General features: G+C 39.1%; 1 protein-coding gene across 1 annotated transcript in view; it reads right to left on the bottom strand.

The window, feature by feature from the left end:
- Nucleotides 1–12,831, bottom strand: part of COPB2 (COPI coat complex subunit beta 2) — a 31,198-nt gene extending 18,367 nt beyond the window's left edge. Inside the window, exons 1-5 of the mRNA XM_049628740.1 lie at nt 12,651–12,831; nt 6,354–6,491; nt 2,808–2,894; nt 2,483–2,609; nt 1,229–1,377 (exon numbers count right to left, since the gene is read on the bottom strand). Coding sequence (XP_049484697.1) covers nt 1,229–1,377; nt 2,483–2,609; nt 2,808–2,894; nt 6,354–6,491; nt 12,651–12,653 — 504 coding nt within the window. The 5' untranslated portion in view covers nt 12,654–12,831. The remainder of the gene's footprint in view (nt 1–1,228; nt 1,378–2,482; nt 2,610–2,807; nt 2,895–6,353; nt 6,492–12,650) is intronic.
- Between the last annotated feature and the right edge of the window lie 13,417 nt (nt 12,832–26,248).

The following is a 26,248-nucleotide window of genomic DNA, read 5'->3' as shown; positions in this document are numbered from 1 at the left end:
ATGCATGTAGAGGCATTTTAAAAATCATAATGGAAAAAGGAGTATGGCTGCACTCTTGCATCTTGTATTAAGCATCTAGTACAAGCAAGGTACTGTGTTGCAAGATACTGAGTATCTGTTTGAGGGAGTGGAGGTGACACATAGTTCCTGCCCCAAACATCAACATTTCGGGGGGATACAGATTTCCATACACACATCAGTTATCATTCAAAATGAAGGCCATAATGGAGACAAAAGGAATGGAAGGAAGGGACTGAGCAGGACTGCCTCTGTCTGGAGATGAAATGGGTGTCTGAAAAGAGCTTCTCAGAGTAAATAATTGTGCTAAGCCTTGAAAGATAAGTAGTTCTCTAGAGGGGAAAAAAAAATCAAAAGGGAGAATAGAGAGTGTCACAAGCAGAGGTAATAGCTGAATATGGTTATGTGAACATTCATGGCATCTCTAGAGAATGGTGGATAGACCAGGGTTATAGGAGATGTCTCATCATATTAGCTGTGGCTAGTCTTGGAAACCCTTGTAGTCCACACTAAGGTATTGGAACTTTACTCTCAGATTGGGAACTGAAAGATGAAACCCATGTTATAGAAAGATAATTGGCAGCAGTATGGAGAAGTGGAATAAGAAAAAGAGAATGGAGGCAGATGAAATTTAAATGTAAAATAGATTAACAATCAGCAGAGGTCAACAATGAATACACTAAAAGGAAACAGGAAATAGAGGAAATACACTAAAAGGTGAGGGAACAGAAGATTCTGGCATTTTTCTTATTCTGGGTTTGCAGTGGTTTAGGTGGTTTAAAAGTCTTTCAGTATACTGCTTTGATATGGAAAAACACTCCTTCCATTAAGAGCACCAAGTTGCAGTTAGAGAGGGAGGGAGCCAAACCATAAGAGACTCTTAAAAACTGAGAATAAACTGAGGGTTGATGGCGGGTGGGTGGGTGATGGGTATTGAGGAGGGCACCTGTTGGGATGAGCACTGGATGTTGTATGGAAACCAATTTGACAATAAATTTCATATTAAAAAAAAAAAGAGCGCCAAGTTGCTACAATATTCTTCTAAACAGAATATGTCCTTCTGGATCAAAGTGAGAGATCCTATTTTGACTTCAATACAAGCTTTTGAGAGAAACTTATAATCAGGAGTAACTTTCTGGGCAGCCAGGAGTAAAATACCTAAACAACTGTATTTTACCACCATAACTGATACAAATAGTGGACACCCTACCTTGATGGTCCTGTCCAAAGATGCACTGGCAAACTGGTTGTTATCTTTGGGATTAATCACAATCTGCATAACATAATGGGTGTGTCCTTCAAACACTTGTGAGCAGGACCATTTTTTATCCCAGTCCCAGAGCTTAATAAGCATGTCATCTAGACCAAAAGAAAGTCTCAAGTTAGTTGCAATTTATATTTCTTTCAGTCAGAACTAAGAGGCAGTCTTTGTGCTTTTTAAGGCAGCAAATCTAAGAGAAATCATACATTCCATGACTTAAAGAATCAGAACTGAATACATTTTTCAAAATCCTTATTTATCCTAAGAATAAACTTAACTCTCTACACAAGAGTGGAGATAAGATACAGAAATTACTAACGGCAAATACAAAAGTTTCATGAGAAAATTTAAGAAAGCCTCAGTGGGCTTTACAGAATGACAAAAGAGTAACAGAAGTTTGATTAGAATCTAAGTATGACTGAATAACGAGGTCGGTGACTAGGGAATAAGCATTCCTCTTATATGAATGGCTAAAAAAAGCTTTGAATTACTTCTCTCAATTTTAACTTAAAAATGTTTCAAAGAACCATTACCAATTCAATGCAACTTGTCTTAATTGCCCTCCAAAGAGTCCACTGTTTTAGATGGAATACCAGCGAGCAAAGTAGCCCAAGTATAACCTGAGTAGGGTATATGGCAATCCAGCAAAAACCCACTTACCAGCATGTAAATTAGCTTTCTGTTCAGATGTTTAATCATCTAGACCTGTAGGCCTTCCCTGACAGGAACTGGAACAAGTGCTATACAAATCCTAAGCAGAGTTGATATTTCATTAAATACAAAAGCAAGCAGCATTGATAGCACGCTAATGGATTTAAATAGTTTAAAGGCTGGGGCGCCTGGGTGGCTCAGTCAGTTAAGCGGCCGGCCGACTTCAGCTCAGGTCATGATCTCGCGGTCCGTGAGTTCGAGCCCCGCGTCGGGCTCTGTGCTGACAGCTCAGAGCCTGGAGCCTGTTTCAGATTCTGTGTCTCCCTCTCTCTGACCCTCCCCTGTTCATGCTCTGTCTTTCCCTCTCTCAAAAATAAATAAAACGTTAAAAAAAAATTTTTTTTTTTTAAAATAAAAATAAAAAAAAAATAGTTTAAAGGCTGCTTGGAATTAGAACTCTACTTGTAATGGCAGTGAAAGAATTGCAAGTCTCGCTGAATGAAAATGAATGACTCAAAGAGATGCACGTAACCAAAAGAAGTCACTTCTTACCGCTGCTAGTGAGAATGAAAGGCTGGGTTGGATGAACAGCAATACAGCGAATGTAGTCCGAGTGTGCTTCAAACATATGAACCCTCTCCAGAGTGTTGTAATTGAACACTCTGATCTGCATATCATCCTGGAAATGAAAATCTAGAAGTCATTACTACTGTTACGAAGTCAACTGCACAAGAAAAGTGGATTATAGGCTCAAGGATTAAAGTCCAAGCTTCAAAACATTACACTAATTAAAAAAACAAGAATTAAATCATGCACATTATCACTGACCAGTTCAGAAATTGAACCGAAGGGATTAGAGATTCACAGAATTACTTACCGCTCCTGTCACAACCCAATTCTTTCTTGCAACAAACTTTGCAGCTCGAACAGGAAGATCACATACTTCAAATGTTTTCACCAATGTCTTTAAAATTAATGAAAACACATACACTTTGAGTTATGAGAAAATAACTGAAGAATCTATTGTTATATTTAAAACATCTATTTATTTAGATCACTTCTAATTTAAAAATATTTTCAGGCTAAAATACAAAAGTTCAACAATCAAATGAAAAACACAGACCAATCTTCTCTTCTTTAACAGTTTCAAAACTAAAATACTTACAAAGGATAAAAGAGAGCAAATGTCCACAAGATGAAATTCCAGATCCTCTGTGCTCCAGCCTGCCCTTTCTTTTTTCTCTAGCCTCACCTTTGGCTACTCCCAGCCTTACCTTTCCTCCTCCTGAAAACCTACCCACAGATCCTTACACTCCCCTTTCAAAACACAGCACCTTCATAATTATGTGTTTAATGTCAATCTTTCCTACTAAGCTCCCTGAGGGCAGGAATCTTTTCACCACTGTATTTCCAGAGCTTAGAACAGTGGCTGGCAAACAACCAGTGTATAACAACTATTTGTTGAATGAATTGGCTTAGTTTGTTTATTTATTAAAGCTTACTTATTTATTTAGAGAAAGAAAGACACCACAAACAGGGGTGGGCCAGAGAGAGAGAATCCCAAGCAGGTTCTGCACTGTCAGCAGGGAGCCCGATGCAGGGCCTGAACTCACGAACTGTGAGATCATAACCTGAGCAGAAACCAAGATTCGGAAGCTTAACCGACTAAGCCACCCAACACCCCTGCTTAGTTTTCTTTTTAAAATTAAACCCGTCAACTCACAAAATAAACTCCTAAAGAAGATGCAGTTGTTTTGTACATCTCAGCAATATGTTTCCATACAAATGCTGTTTACCTGTCTTTAGTGAAGTTATGCTTTACACAGTGATTTAGATATCTCTTCAAGTTGTTCAGAATGGAATAATATACACAGGATAAAAGTAGATAACTAGGAGACCCCTCCTAGAAAGAACAGGGATAAATGCATCTTTTTGTCCTCCTACTTTGATGCCTTATTTTTTAAAATTCTGAAAATCAAGCTATCATTTTGCAGTATCTTTTTGTGTACCAGAGAGTAATGGAAAAAAGTACAATCTTACTGATGAACCATGTGCACTAAATAAAAAGAACAGAAGCTAGTAAACCTGAAACTAATGTTAACATCGTATGTCAACTATACTAAAACAAGCAAACAAACAAAAACTAAGTTACCAAAAAAAAAAAAAAAAAAAAAAAAAGAATAGAGACAGACCTCAAAGATTCTTCACACAAAGACATTAAATGGGGAAGCTCCAACCTGTACAGCCACTGTCAGTTGATTACAATAAAGACACTGAGAGCAGAAAGAACATGCAGTCTCTAAGATGATGGACAAATCCACGAAAGCTTATGAGTAGTCAATAAATCCAGGGATCTGCTGAGCCGTACACATAAAGCAGCTGCAGAACAGTCATGGTTCAGGTCCATGTTAAGTGCTATGACTGATACAAATAACACAAGAGACGGTCTCCACATTCTAGAACCTAAACAGTCTAAACAGGAGGAAAGGCTATACACTCAACAAACACTCAATGTAAGTCAGGAAAATAATGATTAATACTTGTATGGTACCTTACAGGTCTCACACACAATTTTATCTAATTGGATTTAATCCTTTTGATACTCCTGTGATATAGGGAAGGCAACAATATCATCTTCATTTTAGATAATTAAACTGAGCCTTAACATGGTTAAAAGGCTTGCCCACACCACTTAATTGGCAGGATGGCTTCAAATTCCAACATACTGATTTTTTTAATCATTGGACTCACCACCTCAAAGACGTATTTGAAATTCAAGTACATTTGAATATACTTCCAAAAACTTTTTGCCTCTTTCAAGAATTTTGCTCTCAATATACATGAGTGCCAAGTAGCTTCTGTTGGTGATAGAGGGGAAAAAGCAGGGAGAACCAAAAGAGGCAAACCATTCAACAAAGACTTACTGAGTATCTACTATAAATCTGTCAGATATGCACTTGGAGTACCAGTAGGAAATAAGACTAGGATAATCCCTGTCCACCTCAGAACCGCCATTCTTGAAGGAAAGAAGGAAATTAGACAAGTTACCAATGAGGTAAATTATGAAAGTGGAAGCAAGCGGCCCTGCCAGAGGGCACAGGAGGGCACAAAAGAGAAACATGAGGCAAAGTGGGTAAAGATAAAGCAGAGTTACGTTACAGGAAAACCTAGAGAAGGGTAAGGGAAGTACACCTGGGATTTAAAACATACTACAGTGAAATGACAGCTGAGAAATGGCTAAATGGAGCAGAGACAAGGGATCCCCAGGAAGAATTAGGAAGCGCAGTGAGGGCTCAGGGAGGCACCAACATATCTGTTTAGCATAAAATCACAAAGATTTTAAACGTGTGAATGCAGGAGTATATCAAAAAAAAAGCAATTAGCATGCATATTATCTCCATTAATACAAATGGATTCACAAGAAGAAGATGTGAAATTGCAGAGGTGAGAATTCCTGATACAGTGAAATAGGGATAAATGGAATGTTCATTATTCATCAGCTCAAAAAGTAATAATTGAGCGCTTCCTACGTGTCAAACAATGTTATCAGCAGTAGCATAAAGCAGAGAACAAAATGTTAATGTGTATAAATTGTCACTGATGGGGTTTTGGTTTAGTGTGCATTCTGTGTCATTAGTGACATAAGACTAACGGTGTTTTTACATTTATTCCTGGCCTTGATTTCCTAAGCCTATTTTTGCCATCTTAAATTATTCAATGTGAGGTTTGTCAGGTATTAAGAACTTAAACGTGGATGTTGAAGGTAATTATTGTATAAGTAGACACAGAAGTGTATGGAATATTGCTGACTATATGTTCTGTATTTTGAAGGAAAAAGATTAAGAATGGTCAACAAAAAGGAAAACGAGACAAACCAATTTGAAGGTTAATTATTTACTCAGATGAAAGAGCAAAACAAGCATGTAAGGCAGACAATCCGTATAATGCATATTTTAATATGTGTAATCAAAAGCTGACTATAAATACTTCTCTGACATACTCTATAATTCATATGGCAGATTGAAAGTTATCTGCAAATAATTATATCGAGTACTTGGGAAAAATAAATAAAATTAAAAATCCCATTCTTAGGAACGTTAGAATATTCACTGAATAGAAAATTAAGTACTATTAAATACTTTATCTAGAGCAAGTGACCTTATATTGGTGGCAATTTCCTTAATTTCAAAGAAAAGTTAATACTACCTACGTCAGAATTTAACATTTAAATATTGTGTATGACAAGACCCAAACGTTTTATCCCACAAGCTATTACCCCATAAATGTTAGTTCTGCTTTACTGAAAATACTTTGTACGAATCTATTTGAGAAAGCAGTCTGCATATAGCTAGTGGATTCTATTTCTTCTCTTTCATTATAATCACTAACACACGATTTCTAAAAAGTCCTTAAAAATTCCTACCTGTGTTTCATGATTCCACACGCACACACTGCCATTGTAAAGACTTGCCAACATCCATGGCTCTGTAGGATGCAAATCCACACTCTTAACTCGATCTGATCGAGCAGTTAGCTTTCTCTTTATATCAAGTCGCAGAGGCTAAGGAGAAACAACATCAAAAACCCACAAAACATTAAATTGCTATGCCAAATAAAACATATTTGAGATCTCAACTGAAACACTACATTAACATGCATTAATAGGCCTATAAAACAATTCAGTTTTTACTTTGCTAAACTGTAGGCACAGTTTCAAGTCTAAAGCACCTACTTCTTCACTCATAAAAACATATGAGTACTTAAGTTATTTTTAATTTACAGTAGTTGTTGTCAAACTTGTTGGCTTCGGGAATCTTGTACACTCTAAAAAAATTTACTAAAAAGCTTTTGTTTATGAAGTTTATATCTACTGATACCATGTGAAATATTAAAATTGAAACAACTTAAAAATACTTATTAATTCATTTTCAAATAACAAAAATAAAGTCATTACATGTTAACTTAACATATTTTTATGAGAAACAACTATATATTCCAAATAAATTTAGTGAGAAGAGTGGTAGTGTTTCACATTTTTGCAAAACTCTTTACATTCTATCTTAATAGGAGAAAGTTGGTTTCTCATATTCGCTTTGGCCTTCAATATGTTGTTCTGGTTGATGTATATAAAATAGTCTCATGAAGATATGTAGATGGAAAAAGAGAAATATTTAAATAACTTTTTTCAAACAGCTATGAATATTCTTCTTTCATACACGTTAAAACTTGACAAGTGGTAGTTTCTTAAAGGTTAGTTGCAATATGAAAACTGAAACCTGATGTGGGGCTCGATCTCATGAACCATGAGATCATGCCTGAGCTGAAATCAAGAGTTAGACACTTAACCAACTGAGCCACCCAGGCACCCCTTATTAAGGACACTGACTTTTAACTTACAAAAAAAAAAATTCTGTGGTAATGAAGAATATACTAACAGTACAATTTGGTGACACTATACCAGTTCAGTTTTATCTTCTATTACTTTTACACCAACAGTGCAAATTATCAACATAGTGAAAAAGGCCAATAGTGTCTTACTATAAGGAAAACAGTTTTAATTTGTGAACCTCCTGAAAAAGAATGGGGGACTCCTAGGAGACTGCAGATCACATTTTGAGAACCCTTGGTTTACAGAATATCTAAGTAAGCATACATAACATATCCACTAAATCACAATGTTGTGTCCATGTCATGAGTGTCCTATTCGAAAATATTCTAAAGTGTTATTCATGAAGTTTTAGTAATCCTAAACTATATCAATCAAAACAGTATGATACTGGCATAAAAACACATAGATCAATGGAACAGAACAGAGAACCCAGAAATAAATTCATGCATATATGGTCAATTAGCCTGCCAAAAAGAAGCCAAGAATATACAATGGGAAAAGGATGGTCTCTTCAATAAATGTTTGGCAAACTGGACAGCCATATGCAAAAGAATAAAACTGGACCACTATCTTACACCATAGTTAATTTTACAAAAATTGACTCAAAATGGATTAAAGACTTGAATGTAAAACCTGAAGCCATAAAACTAGAAGAAAACATAGGCAGCAAGCTCCTTGACACTGGTCTTGATGATTTTTTTGGATCTGACACCAAAAATAAAGGCAACAAAAGCAAAAATTAACAAGTGGGTCTACATCAAATAAAACGCTGCACAGCAAAGGAAACATCAGCAATGAATTTCATTTCATTTCATTTCATCAATGAAAAGACAACCTACTGAATGGGAGAAAATACCTGCAAATCATATATCTAGATAAGGGATCAATATTCAAAATATGTAAAGAACCCATACAACTCAAGAACAAAAAAATAAAAAATAATAAAAATAATCATCTAGTTAAAAATAGGCAGAGGTTCTGAATGGACATTTTCCCAAAGAAGACTACAAATGACCAATAGGTACATGAAAAATGTTCAATGTCACTAATCATCACAAGTCAAAACCATAATGAGATAGCACCTTACACCCATTAGAAGGGCTATTATCAAAACGACAAGAAATAACAAGTGTCAGTGAGGATGTGAAGAAAAGAGAACCCTTGTGCACTGTTGGCTAGAATGTAAATTGGTGAAGCCACTATTGGAAAACAGTGTGGAGGCTCCCCCCCCACCCCCCCACCTCTGCCAGAATTAAAAACAGAACTACCATATGTATGACCTAGCAATTCCACTTCTGGGTATTTATCCAAAGAACAAGGAAAGCACCAACTTGGAAAGATATATACACCCCCATGTTCACTGTAGCATTATTTACAATAGCCATGACATCAAAACAATGTATAAGTGTCCACTGATGGATGAATGGATAAAGAAAACATATGTAATATATGCATACTATACATACAATATTCCATTGTATATATGTACATAATACATATTACATATATTTATATATAATATTCCATTGTATACACACACAGGAATATTATTCAGCCATAAAAAAAGAATGAAACCTTGCCGTTTGTGACAACATGGATGGACCTTGATAGTATTATGCTAAGTCAAATAAGTTGGAATAAGACAAACACTATATGACCTCACTTGTATGTAGAATCTTAAAAAAAAATAAACACACACACACACTAAACAGCTCAAGCTCATACATTCAGAGAACAGATCGGTGGTTGCCAGAAGCAAGGGGTGGGGATGGGCACAATGGATGGAGGAGGTCAAAGGGTACAAACTTCCAGTAATAAAATAATTAAGTCCTGGGGATATAATGTACAACACGGTGACTAGTTAATAATACTGTGTTGTATATATGAAAGTTGCTTAGACCTTAAAAGTTATCACAAAAAAAAATTACTCTAACCACATATAGCGATGGATGTTAACTAGACTTACTGTTGTGACCATTTCACAATATATACATATGGTAAGTCATTATATTGTACACATGGAATTAACATAACATTATTTCCATTATACCTCAATAAAAAAATTGATTTCTTCAGACAAAAGTATTTTGGCAACAGTATTAGTAAATACTAGATGAATGGGATGTGTGATCAATATGGGTTATATCCATGTCCATGAAGGCCTTTGGAGGCAAATGGGAATATTTATAACATTTTAATGGATTTAAAGTTATAGGAACCTAACGTACTTAATTAGGAACCTAACGGATGCATTACTTAGTAATCTAATACAAGAACCTAATTCTAATTAGAACAATTTTAAACAAAAATTAAAATACTCTTGAGTCAGAAAATGCTAATAGTTTAAAACAGCTTTTTTCAACCTGGATTCATCTACACCACAGACAAGAAAATGATGTGAATAAAGTATTTTCTCAATTCTCCCAAGAATACTTACCATTCTAGAAAAAAAGTTAATTCATTATAAACAGTGATACCTTTGGATTTAGTCTTAATTCTCTCTTGGACGCAGATTGGGGAAGACTGATTTAAAATGTTTCCCCTTCGACAGGTTTTAAACACAACTGAAAAGTTTATTTGGCAAGTTGAGTTACTGCGGAATCTTTATTTCTGTAATCTTCCAGAATGATCATGAATGGAACAGAAATTTAAGGTTACTTTTCAACACAAAATGAAGATCACTAGATATTTTCAGCAGAGATAATTTTCTGAAACAAAGCAAACGCCTCACAAGGCTTTTATTCATCTACTACCTCCAACCCTGTTATCACTTCTATACACGCCTCTCCCACTTTTAGCAATAACCTAGATCTCTTTAAAAGATCAGAGTTCTTTGGCTCTTCTCTACAATCACCAAAAAATGTTTCCACTGGTGTGCCTTTCTCTCCATCTCAAACTCTCCACTTTCAAATCACCATCCTGACACTTCTTGGTCATTCAGGGAAGCAGGACTTTTTACTTCATCCTTTTCTCAATTTTGCCTCATTAATTTGCAGGACAAATTTCAACTCCTTTTGCTGGTCTCTTCAGAGTGAACAAACACGAAATGTCTATTGTGTGCCAGGAACCACAGAGGGGGCTTTCATGTAAGCCAGCACATCTCACACTTTTCCTCTAGCAAATGAGGAAATCCATCACTTACAAACTGTATATATTTTACCATATGGATGTTTAATGATTACTGAGTAAAAGTGATGCTATGGAAAGTTGGGCCGGGGGACTAAGCAACCCTAGAATACTTCCAAGTATCCCTAATTCACAAATCCCAGTTTAAAAAGCACGTATGAAATCTCTTGTTACATTTCTCCCAACATTTAAGTGACTACTTTGAATGAGACACTGTATTAGACACTCTAGGATACAAACACGAGTAAGATATTCACACTGTACCCTTCGTTCTAAATGCCTCCATTTTCCAAAAACTGGATGCATTTGGAACTCTTTTTTTTTTAATGTTTATTTATTTTTGAGAGAGAAAGAGAGACAGACAGACTGTGAGCAGGGGAGAGGTAATGAGAAGGGGAGACACAGAATCCGAAGCAGGCTCCAGGCTCTGAGCTGTCAGCACAGAGCCCGATGCGGGGCTCGAACTCACGGACCGTGAGATCATGACCTGAGCCCAAGTTGGACGCTTAACTGACTGAGCCACCCAGGCGTCCCCATTTAGGACTCATCTTAAATGCTGCTGCCACCAATAAAATCTTTTGGATTACCTTAGCCAGAACTATCCTTTCCTAAGGGATCTTATAGAAGTTAATTTTAACCTTTAACATTTGTATACGTATCTCTTTTTGCTTTATAGAGTCGATTCTTCTTAAGGGCAGGGTCATTGCTTTACTCATGTCTTTATCTCCACAGCATCTTCTACATTTGGATATGGGGTTTAAGGACAGATGGTATAATCCAGGTCTAGGGAATTATGCTGCACCCAAATTTCAGTTCTGCCACTCATTTCAAATATGCAGTAATGGGCAAGTTTACTTAGAACTTCTCTCAGGTTCGACATTAAGTAAAACGGGGATAATACTTTTATTTACGTCTTAGTGTTATGAGAATTAAATTCAGTGTTAAGCAGTTAGAATAGTGCCTGGCCTATCATAACCGCTCCATAAACACTTCTTATAACTCATTCTCCCAGCTGTTGAAAGACTTAGGAGGCAAATGATTAGCAAATTGCATGGGCACATAGTAAACACTCTATGGTAAACAAGTGAAAAAATACATTCGTATTTGTATCTCATTAAAAACATTTTAAATGTATTAAAGAATGAAGGATATTTCGTTAGAAAATGTCCATTACTGAAAGCGCAGCAGATCCCAGACCAGAGCGGATCATTGGCAATATGAAGTAGGATCATTAAGAGACCTGAGATCTTGTTCAGGGACCCTTAACCTGGGGACCCAACGAAGTTCATGGATAAGGATAGGGGAGAGGTGGTCTCTAGTGAACCCACTGAATTTTTTGCAACGCTGTGTGCTTCTCTACCCATTATCCATAACTTTCACCAGTTTCCCTAAGGACTCAACCTCTGCTGTAATCCCAACTCTGCCTCAATTAGCTTTTTACAAACTTTTTTTTTTTTTACCGCAATATACAGATTTTGGATTTATTAATCCCAAAGTTCTTCAAGCTCCAAAATCTCTGAACCTATGCTCCATAACAAGTAAAAAGTGGGGGGAGGTGCAGGATAATGTTTAAATACAGAATACCGACTTTCTTACTTTTTTGCAGAAATCATATCCTCACACTATTGTACTTTTTTTCTTCTTATTAGAACACTCTTGGGCAAAAGTACTTTAGGGTATTTTTGAGGGTGAGAATGACAATAAAAAAGTGCTACCTGTCCTGACTGCCATTCTTACCAGCCACTATCCTTGCAAATGCAGAAAAGCACACCAGTTTTATAAGCAACATCCTAACCCTTCTTTGCCCCCTAGAAACTTAAAGTGGGATGCCAAAGCATTCGAAATTCCACTTTGAACTCCATATACATTTTATTTACCTATTTCAGAGGGAATGCTTTTCTGTTTAAGATCGTCAGTGCGGTCAGCACACATTATTATAGCAAGAACAAGCCCAACATGAGAGTACGGTCAGCTGCCGCCGTGTTAAGGGCAGAATGTGGTAGTTTTGTCAAAGCCCAGGCACTGCGTCTCCAAACCACCTCAGATTCCTGGGCCCCACCGCCGCCGCCTCCCTCAAAAAACTCAAACCGGACCAGGACCCCGCAAGGCCTGAGGCGGCGGCCGCATCCGCAGCCCGCACTCCAGCAGCTCAAGGGTGACCTCAGCCGAAAAGGCCCCGCTCCCTCCTGCAGGGTCTGGACCTACCATCGCTCCGTTGATCAGAGCCCGAAAGCCCGCACTTGCCACCGGCGACGCAGACCCTGAGAGACCCACCGACCTGCTGCCGGCCGACTGACTGACGTGGAACTTCCGGGAGGCGATTCTCGCGATAATGGAAGCCAGGCCGCTAGCGCCTGCGCAAACGCGACGCAGGGTGGCCGTTTTCCAACGCCCTTCTCAGTTTCCCAGGCAACGCGGCCTTCAAACTTGTCCTGAGCCGAAGGGTTTGAGAAGGCTGCGTGTGGTCTTTAACCACCAAACGAAATGGACTCGATCCCGTGAGGGGAGACTGAGAACTAGAAACCGAGAGAGAAAAAAAAGATGAGAAAAACGAAATGCTTAATCCCTTTGGACGCTAACGGCAGGGGGAGCACCGCCGTAGTGGAGTTGTGGTTTGAGGAGCCGCGTCCGCCTCTTCCGACTTTGGCTCTGATGGGAGGGAACCGGAGAGGAGGCGGAGCACGGGTCCGACGCCTCAGTACTAAGGTGGCCAGAGAACTAGGACCAGGAAATTCTCTGCGAGCCCTGGACCGAGCGCCGAGTGAGCCTGGGAAGAAATGGCCAGACTCAGGGCCGGGCTTGAGGCCTGTAAGCTTGCAGGGAGGCCAAGAGCCTTCAGTCTGGAGCCCCCAGGAGATAGGGATTCCAATCACGCATGATCATTTGTTACTGAGCATCGACTGTGTTATTCATTTATTTAACAAATATTTATCGATCTTCAGCTGTGTGCTAGACATACTTTCCTCTCAAACCCTTCCATCAAACTGAATTATCTCCATTTGACTAATGAGGAAACTAAAGTTCAAAGAAGTGTTCTGACCAAGGCCACATAGTAAGTGGTAGAGTCGGGATTTCATCCCAGATCCATGTGTCTTCAAAGTCCCGTGATCTTTCTACTACATCAGAGTATCTCTTCATAGAGGTAACTGTAGAAAGGACATGAGCCACAGGTTGCAAAAACTGCGAGAGCATTTGCCAGTCACCATCCTCCTATATTCCTGCTTTTATTTTGTTTTAAACACCGTGGGCCAAATAAAAACTTGTTACGTTTAAATGAGTACCTCTGGCCTGACAGAAGCCTTGGCTTTTTAAGACCTCTGTATTTTCAGAAAGGCAAAAAGTGTGTGTGTGTGTGTGTGTGTGTGTGTGTGTGTGTGTAGAAACATTCAGAGAGAGACATGGACTCTGCGTGTCTTTTAGTGAGAGCTTTGCTGCTAATGTGATCTCTTTGTGGGCCTCAGTTTTCCTGATATTAAAAATAGGTTGTGGCCGCCTGGGTGGCTCAGTTGGTTAAGCCAGAGGACCTCGGCTCAGGTCACGATCTCCCTGTTGGTGGGTTTGAGCCCCAGGTAGGGATCTGTGCTGAGGGCTCAGAGCCTGGAGCCTGCTTCTGATTCAGTGTCTCCCTCTCTCTCTGACCTTCACCTGCTCACGCTCTGTCTCTCTCTCAAAAATAAACATTAAAAAAAAAATAGGCTGGATAATCTCTAAAGATCTTTCCATTTCTACTATTCTGTGTTTTTGCAATATTTAATAGAAGAGTGGGTCTGGAACTGGATTTTAATGCCAGCAGTTTTATCTTATGAAATATAAATTGAGAAGAGTTTGTTGAAAATTTTACGAATTCAAACTATATGTAATTTGCTTGAATAGTGGAGCTTCTAATATTTCTGATTCCTGGATACTCTTGCACTTGAGAAAGTATCTTAAGACTTGGCACGTTACCAAGCAATACAAAATAACATATCATCTCTATCCTCAAGGCACTCAGTTGGGGATACTTAAATCCTTAAATACACTAGGCACCCAAGGATTTATTTAGTTAGTATTGATGAGAGCTGAGCCCCCCGTGTCACACTCACTGTGACTCTACCTTTTCTCATTCTTCCCACTGCAGTTAACCAACATTAAGTTCCGCAGTTGTATACTATAAATTCATTCTTCTTTCAACCATTACATACTGAATTTGTACTATATCCAAAGCACTATACTAGGTGCTGCCTATAAAAATTTTAGACCTATAAAAATTTAGTCTTGGATTTGGTTAAAAGAAATTCCATTTTAAATAAGATTCTCAAATATGAACTAATAGATAAAATAACTAACAACATGTGTGTATATTCCTAAGTTTTCAATGGTGGGTTTAAAATCTTTTGTTTACTCTGTGGTTTAGAGGAGACTGGAAGGTTAGGAAAGTAGCTCTGGGGAAAAAAATAAATATGGACAAGCTTAGCAAATTGGTAAAGGATTTCCCAAGAGGTTGATTGCAATTGATCAACAGATCTTAAAGTCTTACCTGGTCAATTTCTAGGATGACTGTTTCACCCCTTCCTTTTTTCCGCTGCTGTGAGAAATCCAAATGGAAGTTCAGTCAGCAATGCCTCTATCAGTACTCTGTATACACCTTGCTCTCCCCATTCTATTCCCACCCCTTCATCAGAAGTTGAGGAAGTGAAAATAATTCCTGGAAAAGTCTAATTGGCATTTTCAAAAAATAAAACTCTGTGTATGAATGTGTGTGTGTGTGTGTGTGTGTGTGTGATCATTTAGCAAAGTGGTGAGTAGGTACATGAACAATAGCCTAGTTTCTCTCTTCAAAGGGAGGTGAGTTATGTACAAATAATGAAATACTATACCAAATATGAGTACCCTGAGAAGTACCAATAACGTACTCAAAGGATAAAATATCCAGCCAGGGATATCAGTTTGATAAAGGAGGAATAATGTGAGCAGGACTTTGAGTTAAAGAGTACGTGGTATATTTGAGAACCACAAAAGTCCAGTTTGCCTGGTATTTGTTTAGGACACTGAGGGAAAAGCATGGAGAGGAAGGACAGCGCTAGAGCCTGAAGATTCTTAAATAGGGAGGAATTGGACTTTAATTCAGTAAGCAATTTGGAACCATTAAACCAGAAAAGAAACCTGTTCATACCTGCACTCTGTAAGATTTACCATTTGTTGATGTGTATGAACAAATGGATGGGGACAGTGAAATACTACACAAGTTTAAGGGAAGTAAGTGTGGAAATAATGGTTATGAATGAATTTTATTGAGTGTCCACTATGTACTCAGCATGAGAATATGCACTTTGCATACTGGGATTCATACAGTAGTACTAAAAGACTTTATTTTCTCCAACTTATAGATGAAAAACTGAGGTCTGCTTGGTGAAGTGATATGCTCCATGCCACACTGCTCAAGAATGAGTGACAGCCTTGAGATATGAATCCAAGTTTATCTCCAAAACAAGTGCTGTTTGTTTTTTTCAATAGCATCTTTTAAAGTTTATTTATTTTGAGAAAGATACCGACAGCATGAGCAGGGGAGGGGCAGAGAGAGAGGAAGAGAGAGAGAATCCCAAGCAGGCCCTACGCATCAGTGCAGGGTCTGACGCAGGACTCAAACTCACGAACCACAAGATCATGACCTGAGCTGAAATCAAGAGTTGGACGCCCAACTGACTGAGCCACCTAGGTGCCCCAACAAATGCTGTTTTTACTAGACTGACATTTCTTCCTTTTTCACTAAGAAGCTAAAATCAACAAGATACACAAATGATTTGAGTTTGTTGTGAATTAAGGGGTTGGGAGGTATCCTTTTTTTTTTTTTTTCAATATATGAAGTTTATTGTCATATTGGTTTCCATACAACACCCAGTGCTCATCCCAAAAGGTGCCCTCCTCAATACCCATCACCCACCCTCCCCTCCCTCTCACCCCCTCATCAACCCTCAGTTTGTTCTCAGTTTTTAAGAGTCTCTTATGCTTTGGCTCTCTCCCACTCTAACCTCTTTTTTTTTTCCTTCCCCTCCCCCATGGGTTTCTGTTAAGTTTCTCAGGATCCACATAAGAGTGAAAACATACGGTATCTGTCTTTCTCTATATGGCTTATTTCACTTAGCATCACACTATCCAGTTCCATCCATGTTGCTACAAAGGGCCATATTTCATTCTTTCTCATTGCCACGTAGTACTCCATTGTGTATATAAACCACAATTTCTTTATCCATTCATCAGTTGATGGACATTTAGGCTGTTTCCATAATTTGGCTATTGTTGAGAGTGCTGCTATAAACATTGGGATACAAGTGCCCCTATGCATCAGTACTCCTGTATCCCTTGGGTAAATTCCTAGCAGTGCTGCTCCTGGGTCATAGGGTAAGTCTATTTTTAATTTTTTGAGGAACCTCCACACTGTTTCCAAAGTGGCTGCACCAATTTGCATTCCCACCAACAGTGCAAGAGGGTTCCTGTTTCTCCACATCCTCTCCAGCATCTATAGTCTCCTGATTTGTTCATTTTGGCCACTCTGACTGACGTGAGGTAATATCTGAGTGTGGTTTTGATTTGTATTTCCCTGATGAGTAATGACGTTGAGCATCTTTTCATGTGCCTGTTGGCCATCCTGATGTCTTCTTTAAAGAAGTGTCTATTCATGTTTTCTGCCCATTTCTTCACTGGGTTATTTGTTTTTCAGGTGTGGAGTTTGGTGAGCTCTTTATAGATTTTGGATACTAGCCCTTTGTCCGATATGTCATTTGCAAATATCTTTTCCCATTCTGTTGGTTGCCTTTTAGTTGTGTTGGTTGTTTCCTTTGCTGTGCAGGAGCTTTTTATCTTCATAAGGTCCCAGCAGTTCATTTTTGCTTTTAATTCCCTTGCCTTTGGGGATGTGTCAAGTAAGAAATTGCTGTGGCTGAGGTCAGAGAGGTCTTTTCCTGCTTTCTCCTCTAGGGTTTTGATGGTTTCCTGTCTCACATTCAGGTCCTTTATCAATTTTGAGTTTATTTTTGTGAATGGTGTGAGAAAGTGGTCTAGTTTCAATCTTCTGCATGTTGCTGTCCAGTTCTCCCAGCACCATTTGTTAAAGAGACTGTCTTTTTCCATTGGATATTCTTTCCTGCTTTGTCAAAGATTAGTTGGCCATACATTTGTGGGTCTAGTTCTGGGGTTTCTATTCTATTCCATTGGTCTATGTGTCTGTTTTTGTGCCAATACCATGCTGTCTTGATGATGACAGCTTTGTAGTAGAGGCTAAAGTCTGGGATTGTGATGCCTCCTGCTTTGGTCTTCTTCAAAATTATGTTGGCTATTCAGGGCCTTTTGTGGTTCCATATGAATTTTAGGATTGCTTGTTCTAGTTTCGAGAAGAATGCTGGTGCAATTTTGATTGGGATTGCATTGAATGTGTAGATAGCTTTGGGTAGTATTGACATTTTGACAATATTTATTCTTCCAATCCATGAGCACGGAATGTTTTTCCATTTCTTTATATCGTCTTCAATTTCCTTCATAAGCTTTCTATAGTTTTCAGCATACAGATCTTTTACATCTTTGGTTAGATTTATCCGTAGGTATTTTATGCTTCTTGGTGCAATTGTGAATGGGATCAGTTTCTTTATTTGTCTTTCTGTTGCTTCATTATTAGTGTATAAGAATGCAACTGATTTGTGTACATTGATTTTGTATCCTGCGACTTTGCTAAATTCATGTATCAGTTCTAGCAGACTTTTGGTGGAGTCTATCGGATTTTCCATGTATAATATCATGTCATCTGCAAAAAGCGAAAGCTTGACTTCATCTTTGTCGATTTTGATGCCTTTGATTTCCTTTTGTTGTCTGATTGCTGATGCTAGAACTTCCAACACTATGTTAAACAACAGCGGTGAGAGTGGACATCCCTGTCGTGTTCCTGATCTCAGGGAAAAAGCTCTCAGTTTTTCCCCATTGAGGATGATGTTAGCTGTGGGCTTTTCATAAATGGCGTTTATGATGTTCAAGTATGTTCCTTCTATCCCGACTTTCTCAAGTGTTTTTATTAAGAAAGGGTGCTGAATTTTGTCAAATGCCTTTTCTGCATCGATTGACAGGATCATATGGTTCTTATCTTTTCTTTTATTAAGGTGATGTATCATGTTGATGCATTTGCGAATGTTGAACCAGCCCTGCAGCCCAGGAATGAATGCCACTTGATCATGGTGAAGAATTCTTTTTATATGCTGTTGAATTCGATTTGCTAGTATCTTACTGAGAATTTTTGCATCCATATTCATCAGGGATATTGGCCTGTAGTTCTCTCTTTTTACTGGGTCTCTGTCTGGTTTAGGAATCAAAGTTATACTGTGAGTCTAGAAGTTTTCCTTCCCTTTCTATTTTTTGGAATAGCTTGAGAAGGATAGGTATTATCTCTGCTTTAAACGTCTGGTAGAACTCCCCTGGGAAGCCATCTGGTCCTGGACTCTTATTTGTTGGGAGATTTTTGATAACTGATTCAATTTATTCACTGATTATGGGTCTGTTCAAGCTTCCTATTTCCTCCTGATTGAGTTTTGGAAGTGTGTGGGTGTTTAGGAATTTGTCCATTTCTTCCAGGTTGTCCCATTTGTTGGCATATAATTTTTAATAGTGTTCCCTGATAATTGTTTGTATTTCTGAGGGATTGGTTGTAATAACTCCATTTTCATTAATGATTTTATCTATTTGGGTCATCTTCCTTTTCTTTTTGAGAAGACTGGCTAAAGGTTTATCAATTTTGTTTACTTTTTCAAAAAACCAACTCTTGGTTTTGTTGATCTGTTCTACAGTTTTTTTAGATTATATATTGTTTATTTCTGCTCTGATCTTTACTATTTCTCTTCTTCTGCTGGGTTTGGGGTGTCTTTGCTGTTCTGCTTCTATTTCCTTTAGGTGTGCTGTTAGATCTTGTATTTGGGATTTTTCTTGTTTCTTGAGATAGGCCTGGATTGCAATGTGTTTTCCTCTCAGGACTGCCTTCACTGCATCCCAAAGTGTTTGGATTGTTGTATTTTCATTTTCATTTGTTTACATATATTTTTAAATTTCTTCTCTAATTGCCTGGTTGACCCACTCATTCTTTAGTAGGGTGTTCTTTAACCTCCATGCTTTTGGAGGTTTTCCAGACTTTTTCCTGTGTTTGATTTCAAGCTTCATAGCATTGTGGTCTGAAAGTATGCATGGTATTATCTCAATTCTTGTATACTTATGAAGGGATGTTTTGTGACCCAGTATGTGATCTATCTTGGAGAATGTTCCATGTGCACTCGAGAAGAAAGAATATTCTGTTGTTTTGGGATGCAGAGTTCTAAATATATCTGTCAAGTCCATCTGATCCAATGTATCGTTCAGGGCCCTTGTTTCTTTATTGACCGTGTGTCTAGATGATCTATCCATTCTGTAAGTGGAGTGTTAAAGTCCCCTGCAATGACCACATTCTTATCAATAAAGTTGCTTATGTTTATGAGTAATTGTTTTATATATTTGGGGGCTCCCATATTTGGTGCATAGATATTTATAATTGTTAGCTCTTCCTGATGGATAGACCCTGTGATTATTATATAATGTCCTTCTTCATCTCTTGTTACAGCCTTTAATTTAAAGTCTAGTTTGTCTGATATAAGTATGGCTACTCCAGCTTTCTTTTGACTTCCAGTAGCATGATAAATAGTTCTCCATCCCCTCACTTTCAATCTGAAGGTGTCCTCAGGTCTAAAATGAGTCTCTTAAACTTAACAGAAACCCATGGGGGAGGGGAAGGAAAAAAAAAAAGAGGTTAGAGTGGGAGAGAGCCAAAGCATAAGAGACTGTTAAAAACTGAGAACAAACTGAGGGTTGATGGGGGGTGGGAGGGAGGGGAGGGTGGGTGTTGGGTATTGAGGAAGGCACCTTTTGGGATGAGCACTGGGTGTTGTATGGAAACCAATTTGACAATAAATTTCATATATTAAAAAAAATAAATAAATAAAATAAAATGAGTCTCTTGTAGACAGCAAATGGATGGGTCTTGTTTTTTTATCCATTCTGATACCCTATGTCTTTTGGTTGGCACATTTAGTCCATTTACGTTCAGTGTTATTATAGAAAGAGATGGGTTTAGAGTCATTGTGATGTCTGTAGGTTTCATGCTTGTAGCGATGTCTCTGGTACTTTGTCTCACAGGATCCCCCTTAGGATCTCTTGTAGGGCTGGTTGAGTGGTGACGAATTCCTTCAGTTTTTGTTTGTTTGGGAAGACCTTTATCTCTCCTTCTATTCTAAATGACAGACTTGCTGGATAAAGGATTCTCGGCTGCATTTTTTTTTTTCTGTTCAATACATTGAAGATCTCCTGCCATTCCTTTCTGACCTGCCAAGTTTCAGTAGAGAGATTGGTCACGAGTCTTATAGGTCTCCCTTTATATGTTAGAGCACGTTTATCCCTAGCTGCTTTCAGAATTTTCTCTTTATCCTTTTATTTTGCCAGTTTCACTATGATATGTCGTGCAGAAGATCGATTCAAGTTACGTCTGAAGGGAGTTCTCTGTGCCTCTTGGATTTCAATGCCTTTTTCCTTCCCCAAATCAGGGAAGTTCTCAGCTATTATTTCTTCAAGTATACCTTCAGCACCTTTCCCTCTCTCTTCCTCCTCTGGAATACCAATTATGCGTAGATTATTTCTCTTTAGTGCATCACTTACTTAGTTCTCTAATTTTCCCCTCATACTCCTGGATTTTTTTCTCTCTTTTTCTCAGCTTCCTCTTTTTCCATAATTTTATCTTCTAGTTCACCTATTCTCTCCTCTGCCTCTTCAAATGGTTGTTTCCATTTTATTTTGCAGCTCATTTATAGCATTTTTTTAGCTCCTCCTGACTGTTCCTTAGTCCCTTGATCTCTGTAGCAATAGATTCTCTGCTGTCCTCTATACGGCTTTCAAGCCCAGCAATTAATTTTATGACTACTATTCTAAACTCACTTTCTGTTATATTGTTTAAATCCTTTTTGATCAGTTCATTAGCTGTTGTTATTTCCTAGAGACTCTTTTGAGGGGAATTCTTCCGTTTGGTCATTTTGGATAGTCCCTGGAGTGGTGCGGAACTGCAGGGCACTTCCCCTGTGCTGTCTTGAATAACTTGTGTTGGTGGGCGGGGCCACAGTCAGACCTGATGTCTGCCCCTAGCCCACCGCTGGGGCCACAATCAGACTGGTGTGTGCCTTCTCTTCCCCTCTCCTAGGGGCGGGATTCACTGTGGGGTGGCGTGGCCTGTCTGGGCTATTTGCACACTGCCAGGCTTGTGGTGCTGGGGATCTGGCGTATTAGCTGGGGTGGATCGGCAAGGTGCACAGGGGCGGGAGGGAGAGGCTCAGCTCACTTATCCTTCGGTGATCCTACTGGGGGGGGGGCGGGGGGGCCTGCGGTACCAGGAGGGAGTCAGACCCGCCGCCAGAGGGATAGATCCGCAGAAGCACAGCGTTGGGTGTTTGCGTGTTGCAAGCAAGTTCCCTGGCAGGAACTGGTTCCCTTTGGGATTTTGGCTGGGGGATGGGTGAGGGAGATGGGGATGGGCTAGGGAGATGGCGCTGCTGCTGAGCGCCTTTGTTCCCCGCCAAACTGTGCTCTGTTGTCCAGGGCTCAACAACTCTCCCTCCTGTTGTCCTCCAGCCTTCCCGCTCTCTGAGCAGAGCTGTTAGCTTATAACCTTCCAGATGTCAAGTCCCACTTGCTGTGGAAACACACTCCGTCCGGCCCCTCTGCTTTTGCCAGCCAGACTCGGGGACTCTGCTTTGCCGGCGGGCTGCCCCTCCACTCCGGCTTCCTCCCACCAGTCCATGTAGCGCGCACCGCCTCTCTGCCCTTCCTACCCTCTTCCGTGGGCCTCTCGTCTGAGCTTGGCTCCAGAGAATCCATTCTGCTAGTCTTATGGCAGTTTTCTGGGTTATTTAGTCAGGTGTAGGTGGAATCTAAGTGATCAGCAGGACACGGTGAGCCCAGCGTCCTCCTAAGCCGCCATCTTCCCTCCTCCAATCTGGGGTTGGGAGGAATCCTAATGTTAATGTTTTGAATCTAAAGAACCTGGAGGAACACCTTTAATTAGAATAAGAAGTGAAGCCAGTAAATGATGCAGGTAAGAAACACAGGAAAACTGTATGCCAGATACATCTAGGAAAACTATGCCACAAAAGGAAAAGACAGGGAGAACATAATAGGGTGACCAGCAGTCTAGATGGCTTTAGAGAATTTAAGGAGGTTTGGTATTTAGAAAAAAACTATTGCCATTGAATTAAATGATTGCGAGGATACAAGTTGCCTTCAAAAAAGCATTTTCAGTTAAGTAATGCTAAGGGAAGCAGGTTTTCAAGGGATTAAGAAATGATTGGATGATAAGGAAATGGAAGTAGTGAGTATACACTATTTTAGCAAAAGAGTGGTATGAAAAGGCAAATATTGATGTCTCACTGAAAGTGAATCGATTGTTTCTGTATTTAGGGTGTAGGTGACATTACTTCATAATAACACTCCAAAGGGATGTACACAACTAAACAAACCTTTGCAGTGTGAGTAGGAATTAGCCAGAAAAATGTCAAGAAGGTTATATGCAGAGAATTTTAAGTGGAGGGAAGTGAGAGTTCGATTTTCCCAGAGAACTAAAGGTGGTTTAGCATGTCTGGGCCAGATAGTAAGAAGGGGGAAGAATCGAGAAATGGGACTGGAAAGACAGATGAAGCTCAGATCTTGAAGGTCCATGATTGCCAGTTTAAGGAGTCTGGACTTTATCGGGAAGGCTCCAGGGAACCATTGAAGAATGTTAAGTAGGATAATCTTCATGCTCCATTACTGATTCATCATTGCGTGTCAGTTACTTTTCCTATTAAAGGAAATGTTAAGGTTATCAGCTGGATTTCTGCATGATGTGAGTAAGAAGAGTTTGACCACATAATCACATACCAACCATCAGCAGACTAAATTGAGTTGAAGAACCACTGAGCTGTCTTCCAAGAAAGAAGCTTGTGGACGCCCTACACTAGAGGCAAAAGCTTTGATCGCAAAAGCATTGATTAACTATAGCGTGCTGTGCATTTCATCTGATTACCTTCTAAACATTTAAAAGTTGTTAAATTTACTCCATGTGATGTGGGATGGGGGATGAGGGAATGTTCACTTTTGTTTACCTGAAAGCATAAAAATCTAAATTTTTAGTAACGTTTTTGGTGTGGATATAAATTTTACCTTTTAAAAAAGATTGTATTAACCTCATATTTCCTTAATAAAAAAATTTTAGAGGAGGCAGTTTAAAATGAGCTTTGAAGGAAATGAAGGAGGTGATTACACAGATTGGAATTGCCAGACATTGTAAGTATGGTAGTAGAATTGGAGGAATTTGTTGTCTGGTGACCTCCATAGTGTTTTCATATGTGAGGACATTCTATACCCCACTTTTCTCCTGTGGAAGGCTAAGACCACCAATGTTAAATCATGGGCAACAGACTCTGGAAACTTCTCTGTCTTAGGGTTGTCTTGTGCGGAGAACTATCCTGGTCTTAGTTTCATTACCTGTGAAATAACGTTGGACAAAATGAACTCTGAAATCCCTTCCTGCTCCAAGCCTCTTTAGACTTTTGAGCGTGATTCTGTGTTCTTGTCAAATGAAGAGGGCAAAGGGTTGCAGGATGTGCTAATAGACATTTGTTTTTACTTCATGTGTCAAGGCAGCAGTTCTTCCCACATATTTCACAGCACATATTGCTCTTTTTCTCTGGAAGCCACCTTTAATCAGCACATTTTTGGTGAGGGTTCATTATCCTTTGAACAATACCGTATAAACCCGAGAGTCCTAGGGCTTAGAGCAAGGAGCCTGATCGATGTGAGGGGACCAGGAGCAGAGGCCCAAGTGTGCATGGTATGCAGAGGTCCTTGGTGAACATTTTGTAGCAACAAATGCTTAGCTTTCTTTCCTGAGAAAAGATTTTACAAAGTTTTACATAAGCAAGTTGATAGGTTTAGAGCAATTATGTTTCCTTAAGAATTATGTCCTTGTAAATGACAGTGCTGCATATAAATAAATGAATAATAATGACAAATAGCCTGGATATCTGGCATGTAGCAGTTACCTTTAAATTAATTGAAAAAAAAATTTAATGTTAAAGTGAAATATCTGGAGTGACAAGGCAGTGCACAGTATAATTTCCATCAAATTGCCTTATTCCACTTTCTTCTAAAGAATCTGTCAGCTCAAGTTGATCTAAGGGCATTACTGAATTTGAATTCAAATGTAGTTCAAGCCCCAAGCTTTAAAAACTGAAGTCCTTGGGCTCTGAGCTCCTGATAGGTTTTTGTACCTGAAGATGATAATCCAAATCATATTGAGTCGCCCGACTCCAGGACTTTTCATTTGATGTCAAAGCAACTTCACATTGACAGTGCTTGATCCATCACTAAAATCCAAATAAAGGTACTGTCACTAGGAAGAATAAAGTATTTCTTTTGCTAAATATGGCTATACCTTGGCGTATCTTCCATTGACAATGAATGCAGATATAACTTTATCTTGAAAAGGTTTATATATAAAGTGTTAGCTAACTGGATCATATATGGGTACTACTTACACACACATACATACATATATAGGCAGAGTCAATATCTGAGGGAGGTGAAAGGAGATTACAGGTGTTTTATTTGTATTTTCTAACTTTTCTATTATAAACATATTGTGTAATAAAGAAAATAAAATTTTCTGTAAATATATAGCAAAGGAGCTTGTCATTTGAGGGAAGCCTATTTTGAATCTGACCATAAAGCAAAGAAATACCTCCTGTTTTCTGAATAAATCTGGATTTTCATTTTATAAAGCCCATTTAAGGTGCAACAAAATGACATAGTCATATCAAGAATGAACAGTTTGCCAAAAGAAAATATGCAATCGCTGAGTGTTCCAGGGGGAGTAAGATCCGGGTTTTGCAAAAGGAAGTTAGTGGATGGATTTTTCATTGAGGTGTATTCCTGGAAGAACTAGACAAGGAAGCAGCTGTGTCAGAAGATTACAATGTGCAAGGGGGTAAGGTAGGTGAGGCAGTGATCGGGAGGGAGGAAGGATGAGTCCTGCTAAGGAGCCCAGTGGAAGGGCTGTAAGTAGCGCTTGTGTTCAGCTGGTATGTATTAATACTGCCAACACGTGTTTAACATGTCAGTTGCTAGGGGCGCCTGGGTGGCACAGTTGGTTGAGCCTCCTGATGTCAGCTCAGGTCATGATCTCACGGTTTGTGAGTTCGAGCCCCACGTCAGGCTCTGTGCTGACAGCTCGGAGCCTGAAGCCTCCTTCGGATTCTGTGTCTACCTCTCTCTCTTTGCCCCTCCCCTGCTCATACTCTGTCTCTCTCAAAAATGAATAAACGTAAAAAAAAAAAAATTTAAATGTCTGTTGCTAGAGAGCTGCTACTTTGATCCCTAGTTGATCAGGTCCCTCTCCCAGGCTTCTCCATATTCTAGCCACTAAAGGGGTAACAACTCATACCACAAGGGGCACCCAGGCCGCTGGTCTTATACAACAGCCAGCATCTGGTCTGAGACTTGGGAATCTTTTCTGACTGATGAGTGCTGGTACTTTTGCCTTTCTAGGTATGGGTTTTGTTCTATTCTGCTTGGAATCCACTGAGTCTCTTAATTCTGATAAATTGTCAATCACTATGCTAGTCTCTCTTTCGTCTCTTCCTGGCATGGCAATGTTAGAACTTTGTACTGTATTTTCCACATCTCCTATACACTTTTGTGTGTTTCTTTGCCATTCTCTTCTCTCAGTACTACATTCTGTATAA

This window comes from Panthera uncia, chromosome C2 (assembly GCF_023721935.1).
Source record: "Panthera uncia isolate 11264 chromosome C2, Puncia_PCG_1.0, whole genome shotgun sequence".
NCBI lineage: Eukaryota > Metazoa > Chordata > Mammalia > Carnivora > Felidae > Panthera > Panthera uncia.
The sequence above is the reverse complement of the archived record's forward strand: the minus strand, read 5'-3'. Positions and strand labels throughout refer to the sequence as shown.